Source organism: Anabas testudineus, chromosome 8 (genome assembly GCF_900324465.2).
Source record: "Anabas testudineus chromosome 8, fAnaTes1.2, whole genome shotgun sequence".
Taxonomy (NCBI): domain Eukaryota; kingdom Metazoa; phylum Chordata; class Actinopteri; order Anabantiformes; family Anabantidae; genus Anabas; species Anabas testudineus.
Window position 1 is genome coordinate 12741039 of NC_046617.1, and position 13838 is coordinate 12754876.

Consider the following 13838-nt stretch of genomic DNA (forward strand, 5'->3'; position numbering starts at 1 on the left):
ATAAACTGATAACATATTGAGTCATGTTTGGGTTTAGTGCAGCTTTAAAAACGCTGTGCCAATTACAGCAGTGGTTTCCCATGCTGTGCGGGGTTAAAGCAGAAGTTGGAGCTTTGTAAAATTTCAGAGGAAATCTTGAAAACCTTGTGGCCTGACCTCTGTAGAAAGTCAGGGGTTAAAGGAGTGTGCATTAAATGCACAACATGTTTCACTATTAGTACGCACAAAATCCCAAAAGAACAAAAACACACAATTAGTCAGTTTAAGCTGCCTGAGGAAATAAAAGTTTAGTCATCAAAAACAGAAATCAAACAATGAAACCGTGTTTCTTATAAAAATAGTGCTCTTTATTATAAATTAATGAAATGTTCATACTAATATAAATAAGTGCAAAAGTTATCAGTCTGCTTGCTTCGTCCAACTTTTTCAAATATCTTCAAGCATCCACAGCCAGTGGTTTCACTGGCAAAAAAAGTACATCTTTATAAAAGACAGCACAAAGACAGGTACTCCATTTCATCGTCACTCATGTAAACATTGCTTTAAGGAAAATATTATTTTGGACCCTTCTCCTTACTTGGAAAAGACATTTGCCATATTCCATACATTCATTTGCAAGCAGTGACGATGCTGTGGGTGCTAGAAACACTAGCACTGGGATTTTTTTTTTTTTTATACATTCCCTCACCACTGAAGCCATTTAAACTACTGAGATATAAAGTCTTTGCTTTATAGCCCGGGTGTGGTGCTCTTTTCTCAAGTAAGATCTTGTAGGAGTCAGTCATGTTGGTTCCACAACACACTGTCACAAGGCAAGTTTGGCATAAACCCTTTTTTTTAAACAAAACATCAGCCACATTTTCACACTTTTTGTGGACTTGTGAACATCTTTTAAGCATCAGCTGAAAGAAATGAGCCATCAGCCATTTCTCTCAACACTGTCCACTTAACCGGACTCTACTTTTTCCATTCTCTTTAAATCGTCCAGCAAACGTTTGGTCAGACATCCCAGGAGGCTGGATAGACATGAAATAAGTCCAAGATTATCATCCGTTGTCAGCAAAAACGTCACTTATTGTAAAAAGGCCAGTCCAGCTTTGGTGGATGGATGATTTTCCGTGGGTGATGTGTGTGAGTTTGACTGTGTCACAGCACACTGGTTAGCAGCAGCAGCAGCAGCAGCAGCAGCAGCGGCAGCAGCAGAGGGAACATGTGTGTCACCAGACTGCAGACAGCTGACTGAGAGTCTCGCTTCAGTTTTCAGTAAGCTGTACTTCATCAGAGCGTCAGAGGAGGGCGGTGAGGTTATCTCTCTTTCACGCCGCCAGATAACAGTTCTCTCTTTCTTGTGGCCTTTTCTTGCGAATTAGTCCTCAATGCAGTGTTTGCCTGAAACACCGACTTGTAGAGACGTGAGAGAACTGCACACATCATGTCAGTGCAAAGCTGCTCCTTTTTCCACAAGCTCATTTTGATCCCTTTGGTTCCCTTGCTCTGTCATTTCTCCTTAGACACCGTGTGTCTTGAGGCGTAGCTGTACTGAAACCGTCCAGTTGCTTTGGTCCTCTGTTTTGTCTCGGCCCCTGCAAGAGCATCAGTTCAACACCTCTAGATAGAAGCATCATACTCCTGGAGGAACTCCTTAAGAGGATGAGGAAGTTGGTCTATTTTAGAAGTAATGTCCATATGTCCGTTCACTGTTTTCCTACAAAGGTGCTGCAAGGTGGACAAGTTACAGGGGAGAGGTCTGATGAGTTCCAGGGGGATCTTCTCACCTCCAGAGTAAATGTAATACATGTTTCCACTGCGAGTGTTCCCTTTGCTCTGAGGCATATAGTAATGGACCAGTTTGAGGACACAGTCAAAGTGGGGGACAGACTGGATGTTCTTAGGGTCTGTCTGCAGGTAAAAAGAAGCTGCATCACATTGGATGCGCAGATTTTTGGTGCCAGACGCTGTCTTGACACTGAGGGTGAACAGATGGCGGTTGTCAGAACTGTCCCGCACAAGGAAGGTGCCTGTGGTCTCAGCTGCCAGCATGGCATTGGCCTCCTTCCCTGTAATGGGACCCCAGTAGAAGCCACTCTCCTGGAGCTTGTGGAGAGTGGCGAGGACCATCTGGTACTGCGTCTTGGAGGTGAAAGTCTTGTAACGGTGAGGCAGCCGCATGTTGGAGTCCAAGAGGCTGCTGCTCATTGCGGAATCAAACTTGCTGTGAGTTACCATGGCGCTGTGCCCAATCTCTAGGTAGCCTGCGGAGCACCGGGCGCCACACAGACAAGACACGAAGAGGAGGAGTCAAACAGAGGTTCAGTGGGTTGTTCGGGAGGGCACGAAGGGGTCAGTTCTCAGTGTGTCCAGTAATGAAACACCTGGAGAGAGAGAAAACAGAGTCGATGGGTTAGAGCTGAGTGCAGAAAAGAGGACATCATTCAAATCCAGTTCAAAGTTAAACCAGGCCCTGGCATCACACCCAAAATCTGTTTTATTCATCCAATGCAGGCTGATATTCGTTGGCTCCCAGAACACTACAGGAAACTACTTTTCCAGATGTGAAACATCTGTATTACAGGCAGCTCTGGTGATTACCGAGAAAACTGAGCCACGGCGACTTTTTTTTTTGTTTTTTCTAGAAAACAAAAAAATATATATATAGAGAAAAAAAAAACGAATCACGACTTGTGGTTTCACCAGAGTTCTCATGAAAAACGCTTCCTATTAAGTCTTAGCCATTTCGCGGAAACTTTTGTGTGTGTGTGTGTGTGTGTGTGTAATCTACCCTCGGGAATCCAGCATCACGGTCAGTTCCAGTAAAGACGCGTAATCCTGGTTGCGCAATTTACATGCCATGACCGGCTTCAGTACACAAGCACACTAAGATATCCATTTAAAACCCTGCTTATGTCTTGATAAACCAGGGCTACGTAAAGATCAACAATAGTAACAACAGGAGAAATGAACCGACACTCACCTTTTCTTTAAACTCGGTGTCTTTGGAAAAGCCCAAGGCGCTGGATACAATGTTCCTGTTGTTTGTCAGCAGCGTAAAAATGTTTCAAAGTTCTTTGGCCAGAGGCTTTTTGTTTGTTAGTTTGTTTGTTTGTTTTCAGAGGAGTTGAACTACTCGTCCCTGCTGGTTGGAGGCTGTGCGCCGCTGTGCCGAGCGCAGGGTTATAAGCGGGGTGGAGATGGAGAGGAGGTCCCACGTTGGCGACACTCCGCCTTCTCCTTTTTTCCAGTAAAGCCTCTCTCTCTCTCTCGGCAGATTGACAGGAAGCATGTATTTGTTTTTTCTGAAGGATTCCTGCTATGAGAAGGGCCCTCCCCCTCCTCCCCTCCCCGGTGCTCATCCAAAATGAAGCTAAGAAGGGGACTTATTCACCCTTGGTAACCTCGCATCTGTCTCTCTGGTGTCTTATAAACATTTGGAAGAACACAGATTTTTGCTCTGATTTGCTTTTAAGAACCAACTATAAGGTTGAAAAAATGACGCAGGGCTATTTGTTCTTTTTCTTATTTCATTTTCTTTTGTTTTGTTTTTGTGTTCTTTGGTAAAAGTTCCGCTTTTAAAAAAAAAAAGCGTCAAGTGTGAGGTAATGATTCAGTCCTCGCTGAGGCGGTTGTGTTGTGTAATCGGTTTCTGAGAAATTCACAGTAATGTCATGGTGTTTCACAGAAGCCCATAGGGGGCGCTAGATCTAGGGCAACTTGAGACTTGATTTCCCATCAGCAGCAGCTGGTATCCAAGGGCAACAGGTTATTATTTACTCATCGCTGTTAGGCTTCATACCTGGGTACTGTGCAGTGTTTATGGACATAATAGTAAGATTGGTTTAATCGTTGAAATATTTAGTATTACCGTAAGATCCACAAGTGCTCTTACCAAACGTACTTCAGCCTGTCATTAAATATTGGACTCTGATTAGTCGGGTTATTTATTATGACTGTTTTCTAAGTGTTGCTCTAAATGAGAATAGAGCAGGAGTGGAGGCGAGTTTATAAACAGGTAAAATGCAGTCTCCATAGTGAATCACAGTGAAATAAAACACACTTACACCTCATATTTAGAAACTCTCCTTACATCTGCTTACCTACGTTTATTAAATGCAGCTAGGCAGATATAAGGCTGTAGGATTTGACATTTTTTAAGTTTATCTCAGCTCAGGTCAGTGTTAAGTTTCCATAAAAGGTCATAACAATAGATTTCTTTGGAGCTCCCCCTCCCTCCGTGCTGACCTTAACCTTAATCATACTACGTACAACTACTGTAAAAGTGTCATCATCAGTTTTTTTTTTAGCAATTTGTATTAGTATTCATCTGTCAAAGGGAAGTGTGACTTCAGATCCTCATGTAAAGACTAATCTTTGGCAACATGCGTGTGACAGATAAAGTGCTCATTCTATCCACATCACATCCCTCCCTGCTGACTCAGGTCTGACCACCACACACTGCAGGGGATTATTGTATTGTAGATTAACCCCAGGCTATGGTGTCACGTCAGGGTTTGCCTTCCTTTAACTAACTCACTTGTTTTACTCATCAGTACAGTGAATAGCAGGAATTACAATTGTATGGTAGCCTACTGGAAATTTGACACAAAACACAGTTCAGCTCCCAAAAAGACACGTGTTTTGGTGTAAGTTTTACCAAACCTCGACTGGAAGCGAGACACAAGGAGGAGCTTTGGGGCAAAAAGATCAACGTCACAGAGCCTGATGGGCTTTGGTAAAAGCCAGCTGTGTCCATAGCGGTGACTCAGGTGTTGTCTGATTCAGACCACCAGCAGGATAGGCGGGAAGGGAAATCACTAGGATAGCCTCATAACACTTCATTTGTTTCCAGAAAATCTGTTGTGTCATCATCATGAGGAATGTATTTAGCATCCGAAGTCTCCCTTGGGATCCTAATGGAAGTCAGTGGAAGGAAAAAGAGCAGCAAGATTGCAGAAGAGCTGGCAAGAAGAAACCCTCACACTATATTTTAGTTTCCCTAGAAACCACTATACACAGTAAAACTGCATGCTGACTTGGGTTTTTGGCACATGTAATTTTGCAAGCGAATTACTTTGGGTAAAGTAGGAAAAAAAACAGGAACTGTAAGAGCATATGATAAGGACGACCTTGAAAATACATTTGTATTTATAAAAATGTTTTTAGTAAAAACATAAATTCAACAAAGTGAAGGTGGTGTGTGTTTAACCACAGGTCATTCCTGCAGCTAAGAAAGCGTTCTGCTCTGCTGCTGCTGCGTTTTTGTGGAACTGCAGCCAAACATGTGAGACTCGGGGTGTGATGCTTGGCAGCGACGGATCTGGCTCAGCTAGCAATGTGTGCGTGAGCATTTCTGCGTGTCTCGTTTCGAGCAGGTTCACCGGATCGAAAGGGCGAGCCAAAAACAGCCGTTTGTTGATGTATTTTCTGGCTGCGCTGAGTGCATGTTGTCCATCACTACCTAAAACAAAAAAAAAAATGTCTGCCTTTACCATCACATGCACAGTTGATACATTTTTCCTTGGTTTAGCTGAAGAGACGAGGCCTCGCGTGATAGCCTGTTGGTCCAAACCACTGTTTAGTGGGGGAAAAAAAAAAAAGCAGCTGTTTAGGTTTTCCCACACTGACTCAGAAATTTACTCCAGTTCACGATTCCCGTAAACCTACTGGATATGAGTGGGGTGGGGGAGGGGGGTGGGCGATCCTCTCGACTGGAAATGGCAGAAAAACATTATTCAACAAAATATTGATACTGCTTTGTCGTAGGGGAAACTGAGCGGGAAGACTTTTTGAAAATGTTTTGCCAATTTCATATATGATTTGAGGCGTTTGGCCTCATTGTTTGCACAATACATCATTGAGGGGTGAATTTAGAATAAAGTGTGTGTCGACATTTCTGCTATTCTATTTTATTGAAACCTTCAAATGATACTATAAGGGCCGTAAGAGGAAACAATGTTCTTGCTATGAGAAGTAAACTACTATGGAACTGTCACTGAAAAGCTACAGGGAGGTTCCTGGCATATCAGCAAATGTAATTCCTGTTAGCTCTTTATTGTTACCATGTACAGTATCTGCATTTCCTTCTTCTTCCTTCTTGCCTCCCTCATTTTAATGTCACTAGTAGTGTGCCATTCACAGCTGTGTTTCTGTAAAACTTCCTTATTGGTTCAGTAAGATCATTTCTGTGCGATTACCCATCATCCAGTAATTTCCTGGTAACACACTCACCCGCGTGTCTTTCACTGTGCTTGCTGTCAATGTCGTTCTTTGTGTGTGTGCGTCTGCGAATGATGGGAAATGTCATGCGTGACCACCACAGTGGAGAATGTAAAACAAGTCACACATTCGCGAGCGGCAGAGCTGCTCTCACAACCATTTGTAATAGTGTATTTTGTGTTGTCTAATAACATGTTAGAGTACTAGTAGCACTCATTTGACCTAATGCCAGGAATTGTCATTGATTCCTGTCATGCTGATTGCGCAACTCTACCTCAGAGCATTACTGTAAATTTACAGAGATGAAAATGCATTATTTTAATTTCACTTACGCGTCAGTGAGAAGTTACACCACCCTGTGAGCACTGCTGTTAAGTGTGAAAAATTCACACACAAAAAATTAATTTCGCCCAGAATCAGACGTTGCAGTTAAATCTTGTAACCAGCAGTGGTGTGTTTTTCTAACTATTTTACATATCATACACAGTATTCCCAGTGCACTCTACTGTATCTGTGTGCAAGGTATGGAATCTCTCTCCATCCATCTGCACAAAGCAATTTGTTATTTGAATAAACATATTACTTTTAACTGGGTGATTGGCAACGTGTGACTCTGTTGTAACACGCTGTGTAGACGAGGCTCTTTGCATTCCTCCCTGCATATCGCGCAAATTCTATTTATGGTTGTGAGTATCGTCACTGTTACAGCGGCTTCTGGGAAGAGCTAAAAGCAGAACACAAAGCCATTAACTTGTACCTTTCACACCCAGAAAATTATCCACAATGGTTTGTAACATTCACAACTCCTGTAGGTACAGGTATGTTACATATTTACAACTCTCTGCTTGTTATATGTATTGCTGATGAACTAATCCAACAAATGTAAATGTTTACATCTTACATGTGCATACATCAGCTTTGTAAGTATCTATTTTTGTGACTTTATTTCCTATAGTGCCTTTTGAATATTTGATCCCTTATTTTAATGACACACTTTCTGGCATTGTTCAATGTTGGCCCTGCCAGCAAATGACTTTTAAACTCGAGGCACTGCTCCAATATTTACATGACACCACACTGTGGCCCAACGACATGGCCAGTGCCAAGTCTGCTCTCCTGAAGGCGGGAGAGCAGACGTGACAGCGGGAGAGTCACTGGCGTTCACTTTTGTCCTCCTAATTGAGTCTCCAAATATGTAGCTTTGCTCTTCCTTGCACAAAAAAAAAAAAAAGAAGAATGTCTGGTGCTGTTGTGAGAAGCTGCAACAAGAACCGCACGTGGGTCAGTTACCAACACGTGTCAGCTAGCACGTGTCACAGAACTGATTCCTAACATACCTGCACTGGTATGTTAGGAATGGTTTAAAACCTTTGTTTATGCACATATAGAGACTACACTGTATATTTAATGCTAACTTGTCACAGTGAAAAAAGCAGATCTGCACTGCGTGATTCTCTGGGTTTGACTGCACAGTCAACATGGTGTGACGAAGACGTGAATATCCCAAACATCGTCAGGTTCTGGAATTCGGAGTGTGTTATTTTCCACCATTATGCCGATGTGGTTGCTAAACACATGGCTGGCACCTCAACATTTACTGGAAAGTTGAAGTGTTCATGTGTTTGAGATTATCGTGTGTAAATCAGATGATAAACAGTGAACAACATAATTCTTCCGCGCATATGGGGAGTACAGACATGAGAAAGTCCCCCAAAAATATATCAAATTACTAGAAGTTAACAAATAGCGAACAGCGGAGATTTACCAAGAGTGAATTTCAGTTTTGTTTCTTCTTAAACTTCTGCCAACAGCCAAAGATAATAATGGGTCTGGCTGAATCTATTAATTCATATTAGCAAATGTAACAAATACAATCACAGACACAGTCTACACAATAACTATAAAGTCAGAAATGTAATTTTTACACTTGTGTTTCCCACACTCGGAGGCTTTCCTTCTGTTTCCAGTCTGGATGCTATGTTTCACATCGAAAACTACAGACACAGGATGAGTATCCATCTTTTAACTAACCGTGTGCAAGGACACAAATGAGCACGTTTGCCAAAATGGTGAACTGTACCTCTAATATGTTTTACAACGTTTGAGTCATTCACAAACTAGAGGGAGAACTAATAAACACCCTGAGGGAAACCAACATGTCCATTATCTCCTTGATCTCTGCAATTTCGAGCTAAAAAAGAAGTTTGTGAGGTCATGCCGCCGGGGTGGTACATGCTGCATGTGGAAACTGCACATCCACTACAGTCCGCCTAGATCTTGATCAATTGCTTAGTCATAGATTTAGATTGCATCATGGGAGATAATATGATTGATCTGACGCTGTGTGCCTATCTCGGCTCGGGCCAGCCGCCACTGTCCGTTTATCAGTATCAAATGCTTGGAGACAAAAGGAGCCAATGACATAAACGGGATCATCGAAATGGACTTTGATTCCCACAAATCCCAGAAATAGCTGGGTGATGTCACCGGGCAGATGGTAATAAATCTGTCTACACTATAAATGTAGGTTGGCTGAGAGATGCTGCTAACTGAGAGCACCTTGTTTGAACGTGCTCAAGTGAAGAAACGAAAACGCATGTGGACCGAGGCCGTGCGCAAGACCACACGTGCACGGACACAGTGTTCATGCAAATAATATTCTATCTACATGCAGCTATGCTTGTGAGCACATGTAAACACAAACACACATACTTCCTCCCTGACACACTAGTAGTAATTTGAGCCTGAACTGTGCCAGTAAGTCAGACATTTCCGGATAGATTTAGTTCGTATGTGCAACGTTCACACACTGCTTTTGTGGTTACCGTTCAAACAAAAGTGCTGATGGTGCTACGTGATATGTGCCGAACACAAGGCAGAGACGTTTCAGTGGATCAGAGGGGAGTTTGCCCAGAAGAGGTCCTGCAAGAGGAGCCAGACTGCCCAGTTTGCCCTGGCTGTAAGTCACTATTCCCTTCCTCGCTCATATCCTTCATTCTTCACTTGGTCCAAAATGCCTGACTCAGTCGCACATGTTTGGGTATACTACCCAGGATGCATCAGTCACCAAGAGGAAAGCTTTGATCCTTAGCTCAATCAGTAAATGATTCCATATGTGTGTGTGCGAGTATGTATCTGGGCCCTCGATGACCTTGCACGAAATCGCTCCATGTCAGAGACAATGAAGTCATATCAGGGAACTACAAACTGACTACAAGCCATTGGTTGTGTTGAATAGAGGCTATTGTTGCTTGTGCAGGTGTGTTCCAGTTCTGCCGGAGCGACTTACAGGAACACTCTTTTATCTTGTCTTTCATCATCTCGGACTATTTGTTCCTATGTTTTAGCTTTTAATAAAATTGCAGCTTTGTCCGCGAGTACCCATACAAGTCTCTTTGTACCGCTCTGTTCTCTTTGTTTCTCACACAGATGATTGCAGTGATCCTGCTTTCCTCTTTCTCTCTCTCTCCCTCTCTGCCCTGCATTGTAGACGGGCAGCTCCAAGGCGGACTTAGTGACATCAGAAAACACCAACGCATTGTACCAAAGAGGCCTAACAGAGGGAGCTCCTGTCTGCGCTGCCTCCTCTACATATTTCAGATGTTTATTCTGATAACATGCTTCACACAGATGAACTCAGTGGGACTTCTTACTGTAACTATGTGCCCTATTTTCCAAGAGTAACAAAGGCATTAATTATAAAGGCTGCAGTCAGCTGGTTCTTGATTAGCAATCATAAAGGAGCAGTGCAACTCCCTATCCCTCTGTCTTGCTCTCTTTTTGCAAGGCATTTCCTTTTGTCCCCTTCTCACTAGACACTCCCTGCAGACTGGAATTCTTCTGGAGACGCTCCAAGCCACAGCCTCCCTTTGCCTCTTTTCTTTTCCCGTTCTTAGCTGGAAATGTTCGAAGAAGGGTACAGTCTGTCCCAACCTACGACATGCGCGTAAACAAACAATCTGCCTGTTCCAGAAACGGCTCCACTTATCCTGCATTGGAGATTTCATGTGATTCTACATGCCTGGAATTAATAAACTGCTGCACTATAATCAGTGATCAACGTGGGATAACACACAGGATGCTGCATTAAGACGTGGGATAAATCATAACAATTCCACAGGGGAAAAAAAATCTTTTCACACCATATGAAAAACCCAAACTGAATTTCCCAGAATTGCAGCCACACAGTTCAGTGAATGTGCAGAAAAATTCCCACATGACCATTTTTCCCGCTGGGACAAACAACCTTTATTCTTATTTACACAGTTTTCTGCAGCCCTGCATCAGCAAGTTCACAAAAAAAAAAAAAAAAAAAAACCTACTTATTGTATAGACGAAAACAGTCTTGTTGATTCCTCTTTCCAGTAAATCTGATTGATGTGGCACCCAGACAGCGCCTATCTCTCAATTCGATTCTGTTCAGTTCAATTCAATTCCTTCTAGTGATTACATTGAGGAACAAGTACGCATGCCCCATCACTTCTCGGGTGTGATTCAAGAATGCCAGTAACTGCAGATTTTGTACCGTCTGCGTTATCAGTTGAATTGTTTAAAGCTTCTTTTATTAGCCGCACGTGACGTTTTGCTTTTTATAACTGCGTCAGAAGAAGCATTGTGACAATAGTGCCAGTTTTCAAAGAGCATTTCCTTATCGCTCACATATCTAGGTCACTATGTCACCTGTTGACACGACGTCTGAGTCCGCTGTTAAGAAAAGTAATCGAGAAAATTACACATGGGCCCATTTCAAACACAGATAAAGAAAAAATTATCAATCCTTTATCAACATTATGCACGCATATTTTAAAGTATCCACATTTAAGATTCAGTCACACGATGAACTACATAATTGACTCAGTTAAAAGCTAAAATAAGAGTCATAAATCATTATTTTCTTTTCTTTTAATTACATGTTTTGCATGATTTCGCATGCAGGCATTTTCCAGCACACATTTATGGGAATATATATTTTTAACTAAATCTGTAAATCTTTTATTCCACATGGCCGCACTATTTTACTGCCTGCAAGAGCCAAAGTTTTACTGCTTTTTGTGATCACTGTTACCTTTACCCTCGGCAGCTGACTTACGAGCAGCACTAGGATGGGTGGCATACTGTAAATACAGTGTTTGCATAGTTCCATATCAGTGTGTGTCAGGCAGGGAGCCATGGAGAGAGGGAGAGAGATAGTGGAAAGGGGGGATGAGGGGTGGGGAGAGACTTTGGTGTGGCTGCTTTTTAACTGAGTTTCTCAGAAATCCTGCCCTGAGGATGATTTTAGTGTCCCTTAGCAACTCAAGAGATTCCTGAAGTGATCTGTGCAGGATTTATTCTTCCAGTAAAACAGCAGTACATCTGTAAGCACAGCACCTGCAGTGTGAGTGCACCTAAAACGCTTCAATGTGCGTTGAGTATTGGCTCCAACGTACGTGTGTTTGCATGTGTGTGTGTGTTTGTGCCATTTTTTTTTTTCTCAATTTGCATTTACATGACAGTGGTGTTATGGGAGATCTGACGTGATGTTGTTTTCTGAATTGAAGTCGACAGCTCCTCTTCGTGTTATTGTCCATGAACAATGATGACTCACACGGTTGACAGATTTTAAGCATTACGTGTCAACTTCAAAGCAACACTTCTTCGCATAATTTAAAAAAAAAAAAAAAACCCAGAGAAGACCTGTTTAAGGAAATTTCATGCAGCTGTAGGCTGGTCTGTGTAAAAAAAAAATGTCCACCAGGCTGTGCTGCATTTATTTGCTTGTGCACACTTTGTTTTGTGCGTGGATGCCCGACTGTGTGTGTGTAACATTCTTTTGCCTGCATGAGCCCCTTTCAAGAAAGAGGCGTTCTCATGCCAGCTGAGGTCAGGTCCGGACACCGTGGGGCGCTCTCTTTTCCCGCCGCGGTGGGCCGAGAGGCAGGGGGACGCCTTCAGCTCTTCTGGGAAACAGTCTGGGCCTAATTGAAGCCTGACTGGTCTCACATGTCTCCACTTACTGGAGGAGACGGAGGATCCCGCTGCCTCGTCTACGAGAGCTGCTGTAGGCCTAGGCCATTCCCCCTTTATCAGCATAACCACAGATAAGTGAATTCACCCAACAGGCCTGTCATGACAGCAAGTGTTGTGGTTGATTGTGTTTCAGTGCAGCGAGGTTAGGAAAGCGATACTGAGGAGGGCACATTTTATCAGAACAAGTGGATTCGAAAATAACATTTGACCCCAATGGAAAAAACCTGGGTACAGCTGGTTTTCATCTTTTCTGTCTAGCATTTACAACCTCACTCCTGTCGCCTGTGTCAGGGCTGCAGAAACCTCCCCTCCTGCCGTACAGTGTGTTGCGTTCCCACTTCTCACGCACAGAAACCTCACAATCACAGAAAGACGCATGAGCACGCTGTCTTTTTCATGTGCCTGCACATCCTCGCTGCAGCGAGAAACACGAGAAGCGAACAACAGTGCAGATGGTGAAAAAAAAAAATCTGAAAAAAGAAATCAAAGACATCCACGCTGCTGTTTCACCACCATCAAAACCACGCATTCTCTAACTTTTTTTTTCTCAGCTCTTGTTTTTTTTTTCTTGCTGTGGCAACGTGCTTCTCATTTCCCATCATTCAGGGTCACCTCTTCGGGCCTGCTCTGTAATTCTCAAAAACGTCATTATCATTGTGTTTTTACAGCAGCGGTGCAAAATATTGTTTGACTACAGTTGTGCAAAAGATGATTACGGGAAATCACTCTATTCATTCAATATCAGAAAGCTGAAAGTTTCAAATTAGGAATTTTGTTTTGAAACTATCTCGCTGTTATAGCTTTTTAATGCACATCTGGAACTAATTGTCTCATGATTTGTACCCATGTTTCACCAAAACACTGCAGGCAATGGCCCAGAGGAAAGTATCATACAAGAAAGTAACTATTCATTCAGCAATGGTTGTTTTTTTCTGAGGAAAAGATTTTAATCTTGCACAGATCAAAGGGATTTGAAAGCAAATTGTAGGTTTCTTGCCTTCTGCTTCTCAGATAAACACGTTTAAACTTGAATAAGTGAAGGTCAGAACTTTTAAAATCCCAAGTCAGGCCAGTTGTAGGTGTTTGATTCATCAGTATGTTTCAACTCAGCTGCAGTGTCAGTACAATTTCACAGACTACTATGAGTGTTCAACTGGGACTAAAGCTGGTTTGTTTTACTAAAAATGCTTCTCTAGCTGAATGGTTTACTCAAATAGCTTAAATGGTCAACTCCACACGCAGCTCATTTGAGATCTGGGTCAAATTAAAGGCCATGTGTTGCAACCTAGTTGTCCATCTTTCATGCATATTGTAAAGTTTATGGGTCTTATGATAATGCAAGATGACAGTGGCACAGTCACTTTTCTCAACATGGTGAAATTAAAGTAATTTCTTTTTCCCAGTCATTTCATATAACCCACAATGTTTGAGTCAATCAGACACCAACATAAATCCAATTATGCACACAAGCTTTGTACTTTATTTCAGTCCACGACTGCAAACGTCCTTCATCACATCACGGCATTTGTGCCCTGCTGTTTCCTGAACGCCCCCTCCATTGAGAAAAAGTCATTTCTATTGATTGCTTTTCCAGGCATCATTTAATATGATACATATTC

General features: G+C 42.5%; 1 protein-coding gene and 1 long non-coding RNA gene across 2 annotated transcripts; one reads left to right on the forward strand and one right to left on the reverse strand.

Annotated features, from left to right (window-relative positions):
- Positions 1-325: 325 nt before the first annotated feature.
- Positions 326-3151, reverse strand: socs3a (suppressor of cytokine signaling 3a). Its single transcript, XM_026361227.1, has 2 exons — positions 2972-3151; positions 326-2372 (listed from the first exon to the last, which is right to left on the reverse strand). The coding sequence occupies exon 2, from the start codon at positions 2224-2226 to the stop codon at positions 1609-1611; it is 618 nt and encodes a 205-aa protein (XP_026217012.1). The 5' UTR covers positions 2227-2372; positions 2972-3151; the 3' UTR covers positions 326-1608.
- A 5860-nt stretch (positions 3152-9011) lies between these two features.
- On the forward strand, positions 9012-10506 carry LOC113152103. The gene is made up of 2 exons (XR_003297884.1): positions 9012-9169; positions 9701-10506. It is a non-coding gene; the product is annotated as an uncharacterized LOC113152103 (long non-coding RNA).
- Positions 10507-13838: the final 3332 nt, after the last annotated feature.

Bases quoted from the DNA above. Each gene is read 5' to 3' on its own strand.
- socs3a (XM_026361227.1), bottom strand. From the start codon at position 2,226: ATGGTAACTCACAGCAAGTTTGATTCCGCAATGAGCAGCAGCCTCTTG.